The sequence below is a fragment of the Athene cunicularia genome (genome assembly GCF_003259725.1).
Source record: "Athene cunicularia isolate RWA chromosome 14 unlocalized genomic scaffold, athCun1 chr14_part1, whole genome shotgun sequence".
NCBI classification, from domain to species: Eukaryota; Metazoa; Chordata; class Aves; order Strigiformes; family Strigidae; genus Athene; species Athene cunicularia.
Window position 1 is genome coordinate 16,223,179 of NW_020799118.1, and position 10,194 is coordinate 16,233,372.

A 10,194-nucleotide genomic window follows, 5' to 3' on the forward strand; every position below is an offset into this window, starting at 1 on the left:
TTCTCCTGGATGAAAGTGGGGAAAGGACAGAAGCAGCTTTTCCCACTGGAGTGTGAAGGAGCTGTGGACTGGGAAGGTGATAAGAGATTTGTGGGGGGAAACAGCAGGCCCCAGGCCCCAGGTCCAATCACGGCGAATGCGCTTGGCTTTTGTGGCAGTGCCAGGAAATTGAAAGCAAACTGCTTTGCTCTGTAGGACCACACCTGGATCTTAGAGGGAATGTGTGCTCATTGGCAAGAGCTTGGGATGCATGCATGCTGTGGGAGAAGGTCCTGTGCCAAGCAAGGGTGTGTGCTTCTCTGGCTTCGTCCTGTGGCTGATCTGTGCTGGAAATTCACCTAGAAACTTAGAAATCACACCTAGCCCTTACTGCAAAACCTGAGTGGGGCTTGGCAGTGGGACTAAGCTGTATCGACAGATTTGTATAGGTGGCCAGGACATGTAGATTGTGAGTAGCCTGGTAGAAAGCGAACTGCTTTTCCTTGTGCTGGTCGGGTCACCTCCTCAGCAAGGAGAACAGACGGTATAGTGCTGCCATCTTCCTCCTGGTGTTAGCAATTCCTTGAGGCCTGGCCTTGCTCTCTCCTCCCCCCCAAGCAGCTTGTTGCATCGCATGGGCAGAATGAAGCCGCAGCAGCTCCTGCGCGGCCGACGGACCCGCTTTGCTCAGGCAGCACTCAGGGGTGCGTCACTCCACGGGGGACATCTCCTTCCCCTTGCTTCTGAGCCGACCTGGGAGGTGAAGGAGCCGTCCCCCTCCCCTCTCTGTAGAACAAACTACAATACAAGGGCAGGTCTCTTGGCTTGTCTCTAGCGTGCTTTATTGCCCAGCTCAAATGAGCGAGGAGAGAATTAAACCCCAGGCAGATGGAGCAGGGAGAAGAATCCTTTGTAGTGGTGGTTTGGCTCAAGAGCAAAGCTGCAGCCGAGCTCGGCACAGTGGCGCGAAGGCCGGGGGATTTCGAGAACCTGTCTGGGATGGCTGGCACCTGTTTCCCATCACTTAACACGCAGCAGAAGACAATCGCTGGCTCAGCAGCACGGGGATATACGGCCAACAGGTGATCGGCACCGCAAAAGGCTGCTTCTCCCAGAAAACACCATCCAGGCACCGCAGGGCCCCTCGCCAGCCTGCTCCCGGGCACCGGTGTATGGGCTGGAGAGGGACGAAAGTTTCCTTCTTAAAATCACAAAGCTGCTGCATGTCTAGAAAAACTTGATGTACCTCTGCTTGGTTTGGCTTTGCCACATGTGACACCTCCCTGCGCATTTTTTCCCTGCGGTTGTTTTTGGTTTTTTTTTTCCACTGTATAAGGTCTCAACAGATCTTTTCTGTAGTGAGGATGAAAGATTTATCTGGAGTGATTGCTCAGCAAAATTTTGGGTTTTTTATTTAAAAGGAAAAGATTCTTGCATCTGATGTCAACACTAGTGTGTAGCTGCTCTCCAACACTTGTACCATTCCTGAGTTGTTTTTTTGGACTATCCTTTTATTTTTTTATTCCTTTGTACAGTCAATGTTGTTCAACTGATTATACATGGTTTTGTTTTGTATAAATTAAAGTCTTTTTTTGTTTTGTTTTGAACTTCTAATTGAAAGGTGGAGAAGTTGTATCAGTTTTTCTGTGGACTGGCAAGAAGTTGAAGGGAAAAAGTGGTACTCTGGCCTAAAACTGGGGCTTTGGGGCTGCTTTTGGTGCAGGTGTGTATTGCTGCTTCCAGATCACCCACAAAATAACTCATATAGCATTTTCTAGAAAGTCTTAAAAGTCAGGATTCCTAGCCCTGGTGGATTTTTGCCCTACTAAATACATGCAGAAGCTAAATCTGTTCTTACTTAAGTCTTGATTCTCACAGAATTGCTGATTTTTGTGTAGGGAAGCTCTAAGAAAACACAGCCTAGTCTGCAACACATCTAGCATCGTAGGTGGCTGTAGGAAGCCAGGCTCCCCAGCGCCTTGCGTGGGCTTGTGTGCAGTCCCTGGTACACGGGGATGGGTTAAGTACAGTCAAAGCCTTAAATCGCCTCTTTGGGTCCGGGCGACCCTGGGGAGCGAGGACTGAGTGCTGCAGCAGTATTCACCCATCCTGCCCAGGCTGCAACAAGCTGAAAGTCAGCCTGGGATAAATGTGACTTTGAAATGGAGAAGGTGCTGCAAGGGAGCTCAGAGCACCCCTGTCACATTGGGCTGTCGCTGGGAGTGGTGTTCAGAGGGAGCTGGGAGCCCCAAAGAAGGGGGGTTTGCTCCTGGGGTGGAGGAGGACTTCTTTCTTGATCCTTTTCTCTCTCGCTCCCAGCCCACCTCCCCTTGACCTCCCTTTTCCCCTGCCTCTCGCTTCCCTAGGATCAGATTTTCCACTTCGTACCAGACTGGCCACGCTTGTTTTAACAGCTTAAGTCGTAATTGCCAGGGCTGGGAGGGGGCAGGGGGGGAAATGAGATAGTGTCTGCAGCCTGGAAAACCCTGGAGCTAAGGTGAAAGCCTGGTCAGGGAAGAGTCATTGAGACTTTTTTTTTTTCTCCTTTTCAGGGGGGTTCTGGAAGTGTCTGTTCCCTCTCGGCAGCAGAGCCGAAACAAAGGCTGTGTGTGGTTTCAGGTGGGGTGTGGACAGCCGGAGCCCATTATGCTGGAGCAGCAGGGGCTGCCTTCCCTCCAGCTGTCTCTGCTTGGGGAGAGCAGGGCAAGCAAACACACTGCGCAGCCAGAATGTTGGGGGAAAGGCCAGAAGAGCTTTGGGGGTCTCTGTTCCTTGGAGAAAGGAGGGAGCAGGTTGCTCTGGGCTGGTTCAGGTCTTTCCTAGGTGAGTGTGTTTCTCCAAACCCACCTTCTCAGTTTGAGGGTGTCTTGGGTTGGTCCCGCTGTCCCCTGCGGGGTTGTACCATGCAGGCTGTGAAGAAACAGTGACCTTCATCTGACTGTGCCCCAGATGCTTGAAAATGAGGATGTATCTCCTGTGGGTGTGTTGGTGGGGCTGGAACCCTCCCTGGGTGCAGGGTGTGAGCAGAGGGGGCACATGGTGCTGTGCCCTTCTCTCCAGGACGGGGTGCTGAGCCGCTTCCTGCACTCCCTTGTTTTGAAGGGAGAAGATGAGCCATAAAACTCGCATCCATGTCTGGGATCTTTGAGAGTGACCCCAAAAAATCCCTGTTTTGGGGTGTGGCAGGTGCTTGGGCACATGGAGGTGAATAGTTTGGAAGAGACTGAAGTGAGCATGGTGAAAGTCTATTGTGGGCTTGCTCCAGGGTGGGGAGAGTTGCTTTTTCTTTCATCTTCTGCTGAAGAAGCACTAGAAGAGGCTGGGTGGGGGTCCCCAGGCATGGGTAAGGGTCTCGAGTCGGGAGCTGCATTTCCAACCACATGGCATCCAGCATCCCTCTGGCCCGCCTCATGCCACCGAGGCAGAAGTTCCCAGCAGGTGCTTGTCCCAACCTCGCTGCTTTTGACCTTGGTGACACAGGGATGAGGCATCTTGGGCTCTAGTGTGAAACTTGGGCTGCTCCCCTGGCTCTGGAGAGGGGCTGCCAGGGCAGGAGCCAGCCCAAAACCCAGTGCCAGCATCTTAGACCGTGTTGCTGGGACCCCATGGAGCCCTTCCCTCCTGCACCAGCTCCCTTGGAAGCACCCTGGGACACCCCACGTGGCTCCGTGCCCCCCGGCTGCATCCCTGGGAGTGAGGTGCCACGGCAGCCTGCCATGCTGCTCCCAACCGGAGCGACGTGGGTTTGGGGGTCGAGGATCTTAAATCTGCTGCAGGCAGCTGGTGTCTGGGGTTGGCTGGGTGGGCCCTGGGAACTCCGGGCTACCGGGGCAGGCAGGGTGCAGCCCCCTGCAGCTCCCGGGCCAGGCCATCCTGATGCAATTCCCTGTTTGCAAAACATCTCATCAGTCTCCCCATGAGCGTCCTGGGGCAGTGTAACCTCCCCTCTCGCGTCTGGGGCTGGCCAGACCCTTGAGTGGCTGCTTGGACATGAAAGCAGGGACCTGGCACAGCCATGGGACGTGCTGCAGCCCCCCACGCGTGGCCATGGCAAGCTGATGTCAGGCCTGACAGTGCTTTGGGATTTCAGGCCGCGGGGAGCCCCGGCAGCGCCACAGGCAGAGCTGCCGGCAGCACCGCCGTTTGCTGGCCCTGGAGTTGCTCGGGCAGGGAAGCAGCAGCCGGTTACAAGGTCGCGGCGCTGTGTCAGTGGCACCGGCTGGAGGTCAGCGTGCCAGGGCACGGCGGCTGCGTCCCCCTCGCACCAGCAAAGCACCAAAACAACACCTGGTCCGGTGCTTCCCCCGGGAGCCACGGACTGCGGGAGCACCAAACCATGACATGCAAAGATACCTCTGGGGTGCGGGTGGATTGGTTTTTCCCCACGGAAATGTCAATAAAAGGCTGTCCCCTCTTTTCTGTCCCCTCCACCACCCGCCCCCCAAGTTTGCAGCCCTGCAGGCTGGAGGTGCTGAGCTGCCCCCCCAGGGCACAACGCCCTCAGGTGGGTTTGCTGCTTCCCAGGAGCTGCAGATCCCCCTTGGGTGGGTCACAGCTCTCGCCAGTGCCGGAAGAGTTAATGCTCCCGCAATGCCATGAAATGTTCCTGCTGCAGGTCAGTCTCCACCAGGGATTAGGGAAATCTGGCCGAGGAGCCAGGGCCGGCTCCTGCCAGCTCAGGGCCGGCTGCGGGACGTGCTCGGGGAGGCAGCGGCGGGATTGAAGCCCAGGCACAGCGTGCCGGAGCAGTCCCGCCGGGGTCTGGCACGGCCAGGCGCTGCCTTCCAGCTCAGAAAAAAAGACAGCCTGGCCGTAAATCAGCGGGAGGGAGGGCTGGGAGCGGCTGCCAGGCTGGGGGAGCCCCTCCAGGGGGGCTGGGGGAGCACCCCCCTGCCAGGCAAGCTGGGGTCCCCTTGCCGGGTGGCACACACAGGACATGGCTGGCGAGCGGGGCTGAGCATGGGGGACACGTGCCCGTGCCAGCACCCCGCTCCTGGGCACAGGGCTGCCTCTGCTGCGGTGCCAGTGGGCGCCAAGAGGTGAGGTGCGGGGTGAGGGTCTCCCAGGCCAGCCCTGCTCCCCAGCAGCCCCGCAGCGTGGGCTCCGCGTGTCTCCCTGCCTGTGGCCCTGTCCTAGTGGACCACAGGCTCTGGCTGTTTTCTCATCCTGCAGGAATTCAGCTCCGTGGGCCGGGCGGGGTTTTTTTTGTGTCCCCCCTCCCTCCTCCTTTCACTCTCCCTCTTTGGAGACTTTCTGCATTCTGCCTGCCTTTGATCTCCCCCCGTGTTTGCCCAGCCGATCGCTGGGCTCGCCGGGGTTAGAGGCTGAGGTCAGCGCCTTTCCCATTCCAAACACCCAGAAACATCAGTGGGAAGGGAGGGGATTCAGATTACAACCTTCCCGTCCTCCCCTTCCACCCCACTCGCCCGCTCGCCGTGCCGGCAGGGAGCCAGGGATGAACTGAGCCCCTCTCGCCGAGGGACGCTGCTGCCACCGTGTCCCCAGCGCCCCGGGAGCCGAGCAGCGGCGATGGATGGAGGCAGCGGGCAGCATCGCTGGTGGTCCGGCGGGTGCTGGGCGTGCTGAAGGGCAGCGGTTTGGTCCTCTCCTCCTCCTCCTCTTTGTCCCCCCGCCCGCCCGCCTTCTCCCTCATCCCCTCCATCCTGAATGTGATTTATCCCGAGCCCTCACCAGCAAGCCAGGCCGGCGGTGCGGGGTGGCCAGATGCCTCCTTGCGGGAATTTCGGCCGCCCGGGCCGGGGCCGGCAAGCGGGTGGGCAGCAGCGTGTCCCCACGGGCGTCCTGCTCCTCCTGCCTTTGGTGGTGGCGGCGGCCGGGCTGAGCCTGCAGCCGGGCAGGATGCGGCACCTGGGGGTCTGCCCCAACCAGCTGAACCCCAACCTGTGGGTGGACGCGCAGAGCACCTGCGAGAGGGAGTGCCAGGCCGACCAGGTGAGTGAGGGAGCCGGGGAGGCGGGGGGGGCATCCCCATGTCTCCAAGGGAGATGCTTTGGGGTGTGGGTCTTGTGCCCGGTGGTGCAGCTGTTTTGGTTGTTTCAGTGCAACAGCTCAGCCCAGCTGCAGCTTCCCCAGCTGACCCCTCCCTGTCCTGGGGACATTCCCCAGACCCCCGAACAGGCAAAGAAACTGCTTGTTGCCCCCCATGTCCTCCCCTTGGGCCACATCCCATTCCCAGGACACCCCATCCATGCATCCCCAGGATGCTTCTACCCAGCTGAGGGGCTGGGATGAGGGCAATGGGTGTGCTGGGACAGAGACCCCCATCAGGCAGCGGTCAGTCTCCCCCAGCCCCCCCCCATCCACTTTTCCCCAAGGGCAGGAGCTCAGCCATGGACCGGGCTGCCTGTACCAGAGACCCCCAACTCCAAGCTCCACAGCAGTGAGCAGAGGCACCAGCACCTCCACCCCAGCTAGGGCTGCCTGGATCCAAGGGGAGACTCCTTTGCAATTCATCTGTGTAATGAGCTCTGCCTCCCCTCAGCCAGTGAAAGCTGAGAGGGGTGAGATGCTCTCTGCTGGGGGGAGGGGAAGGGGCCATCATCACTGCAGTGCACCCCTCAGCATCCTGGGGGGGTCTGGGGTCTGGCTGGGGCCAATGCAGCTGTGCCAGGGAGATCTGGCTCTTACCCGAAGCCCGGTGATGCTGAGGGTGCACACGGCTGCGCAGGGGACACCCACCCACCCAAAAACCCCACAGGGTGTGGGAGCAACACCCACAGCACAGCAGTGACCCCCATGTTGTCCCCACCCCAATCTCCTCTCCCTCCCTCCTCCCCGGCCAGGACTGCGAAGGCTTTGAGAAATGCTGCACCAATGTGTGCGGGCTGCGGAGCTGCGTGGCCGCCCGCTTCGCCGACGGCAGCCTGCCGGCACTGGCACTGGCACCCGCGGCCTCCTGCGAGAGCTTCGTGTGCACGCAGCAGGGCTCCGACTGCGACATCTGGGACGGGCAGCCCGTCTGCAAGTGCAAGGACCGGTGTGAGAAGGAGCCGAGCTTCACCTGTGCCTCTGACGGGCTCACCTACTACAACAAGTGCTACATGGATGCAGAAGCTTGCATCAAAGGCATTACACTGAATGTAGTCACCTGTCGGTACCATCTTACCTGGCCAAACACCAGCCCTATCCCACCAGAAACAACAGCTCGCCCTACTACTGCCTATTCTGAGACAACGGTCATTGATATCTTGCCACCTGCTCTAGTGAACAACCCTGTCCATCAGTCCGTCTACGTGGGAGAGACCGTCAGCTTCCTCTGCGATGTTACAGGGAGACCCAAGCCAGAAATCACGTGGGAGAAGCAGGTCGATGGGAAAGACAAAGTCATTATGAAGCCAAATCATGTCAGAGGGAATGTCGTGGTCACCAACATCGCCCAGCTGGTCATCTACAACACCCAGCTCCAAGACGCAGGCATCTATACCTGCACCGCCAAAAACAGCGGTGGCCTTCTCAGGGCTGATTTCCCTTTGTCAGTCATCAAAGGAGAACCCACATCCAAAGAAGCTTCCCAAAACAAAACACATTTTCCAACCGATGAGTGCCTGAAGCAACCAGACAGCGAAGACTGTGGGGAAGAACAGACCAGGTGGTACTATGATGCAAAGAAAAACAACTGCTTTACTTTCATCTATGGGAACTGTAACAGCAACCTCAACCACTTTGAGACCTATGAGAACTGTATGTTAACATGCATGAACGGCCCAATCAACATTTGCAATCTGCCAGCCCTCCAAGGTCACTGCAAGGCCTACGAGCCCAGATGGGCCTATAACAGCTTGACAAAGCAGTGCCAGTCCTTCATTTATGGTGGATGTGGGGGCAACGAGAACAACTTTGAGAGCCGGGAGGCCTGTGAAGAGATGTGCCCTTTCCCGAAGAACACGCACTGCAAAGCTTGCAAACCACGCCAGAAGCTGGTGACGAGCTTCTGCAAAAGTGACTTTGTTATCCTGGGCCGTATAACAGAGCTGACCGAAGACCAAGACTCAGGACATGCCCTGGTGACAGTGGAGGAGATTCTCAAAGATGAAAAAATGGGATTAAAATTCCTGGGGAAGGAACCACTAGAAATCACACTTTTGAACATGGACTGGAGCTGCCCATGTCCCAACATGACCACAGTGGATGGCCAGCTCATCATCATGGGAGATGTCCACAACGGCATGGCTGTCCTACAGCCAGACAGCTTTGTGGGCACCTCCAGCATCCGGCGCGTGCGGAAACTCCGCGAAGTCATCCACAAGAAAACCTGTGAGCTTTTGAAAGAGTTCCTAGGATTGCATTAACCTCCTCCACACGTGTCAGCCTTCCAGACCCGTGTGTTATGTAGGGCTAACAAGCGCTAGGCTAGTGCACAAACTAAACAAGCTGTTTGAAGATACACCGTAGGAATTATGCAGAACCCTTATTTTAATCCATTAATGATGCTTAGCAACAATGTAGTATGGTCTTTGGCAAGCACGTAAAACAGCAGCAAAAGGCTATTAATCTTGCATTGAAATCAATTTGTCCATATAGGAGTGCCATTTAACTAGATGACTCACTGCAGTAATTATACAATTTTTATGTAGCTTCCATCATAAATGACGGAATTCATAGCATTTGTTTAGCTAATTGGTACACAGCTAAGTAATATATAATGTCAACCTAATCTGCCTCATTTACAGTATGGAAATGCTATGGTAAGCCATTATAAAAAAGTCACACTTGTGTCCTTATAGCAGCACTAACATTTCAAGACAAAAGCCTGTAAATTATTGTCTATATTTACAGTTGTGCACATTTAACCGATATATGCATTATGAATTGAAATTTTCTTAGCAGTTTTCTTTGGAATGTACCTTGTTTTTAAATGGCAACTACTACCTACCTTTCAATCCTTACTGGAGAAGAAACTCCCTTGATCCTATGCCCAGGACAACAGGTCCCTGTAGAAGCTCAAGGCACAGTCTCACCCCAAAATGACTTTTCTGTCATCAGAACAAGGTTAGCAAAGACCCTCCTTCCACTGCCCTTCCGTATTTTTGTTTTCATCAATATATTGTCTATAACAAACAGTCCAAGGCAGACAGCAGTTTGCTGCCAGTTGTCTTGCTTTTGAAAATCCTTTACACCTGAGCATATGCAGCAATTTATTGCTTATTTTCATTAGAAATCCTGCTTTTATAGGTGAGAGAGTAAAGTAAGAGGAGTCAGAACAAAATTCAAAATAGAAAAATGCAATACGCCGTCTGCAGACCGTATTACACAGGCACAAAGCTGCTGCAACTGAACTGCACAGACACAGGCACACATAGTGAACGCTCTTTAAAGCCATTTATTAATTTGACCCTTTTAGAGCACTCTCGGAAGCCACAGAAAAAACTTTCTGCCAGGGCACTGTATATATGCATATGAATAAATATCCTAAGACAGCACGGGCTGTCGGTGTGAGCACGTGCAAACACATAGGATCGATCATTTTAACATTCGTGTGTCCAAGAATGTAACATTTGCCTATTCAAAAAATCCTTAAATAAAGAAAAAGCTGATCCTGGAAAATTCCTGCCTCCGCTAAGGCCTGTCATTGCAGGGAGGAGGGGTGAGCGTGGCACGGCCAGCCTTATCATTGCTCTTCCTTCGGTTGGCGCAGGGAGTTACCACGGCGGTGCCCAGAGCTTTGTGCCTTGCACAAAAGGCCAGTTCAAGGCTGGATGGGTGTCAAGGCACGTTTGGGTGCGAGGAAGGAAGGTGCAGCGAGCGCTACTCCGTGGTGCCATCTAACGGGCTCGCTGCGGGGTGAGCGGCAGGACGGTGCCTGCTGCCCGGCGGCGGATGCGCGTCTCATTTTGCAGATGTGTGCTGGAGCTGGGCATGGTAAGGGCTGGGGGAAGGAGATTGATTAGGCAGGTGCTGGGCTTCAGCATGATGCACAAGGCTCTAAACCCCCCAAAGTCTGCACACGTTGGGTATTTTGGAGTTGCAGGGAGGAAGAATAACAGTGAGGGTGAGAGCGTTGACCGTGGGGCCAGCTGTGGTTTCTGTGAAGGTTTTCCATGACCTGCAGCAGCCACGGGCAGAGACCACAGCATGGTGGAAACTGGGCTCCTCTCCTAGTGGTCTAGGCTTGGGTTATGTCCGAAATGCTCTGGCAACAGGAACAGATCTGAATCTCCAGTTATTTCTATAATTTCAGAAGAAGCTGGGTGGGAG

At 55.3% G+C, this 10,194-nt stretch overlaps 1 protein-coding gene across 1 annotated transcript; it reads left to right on the top strand.

The window, feature by feature from the left end:
* The first annotated feature begins 5,299 nt into the window (after window positions 1-5,299).
* WFIKKN1 (WAP, follistatin/kazal, immunoglobulin, kunitz and netrin domain containing 1) lies at window positions 5,300-10,181 on the top strand. Its single transcript, XM_026858973.1, has 2 exons — window positions 5,300-5,931; window positions 6,783-10,181. The coding sequence occupies exons 1-2, from the start codon at window positions 5,704-5,706 to the stop codon at window positions 8,286-8,288; spliced, it is 1,734 nt and encodes a 577-aa protein (XP_026714774.1). The 5' UTR covers window positions 5,300-5,703; the 3' UTR covers window positions 8,289-10,181.
* Window positions 10,182-10,194: the final 13 nt, after the last annotated feature.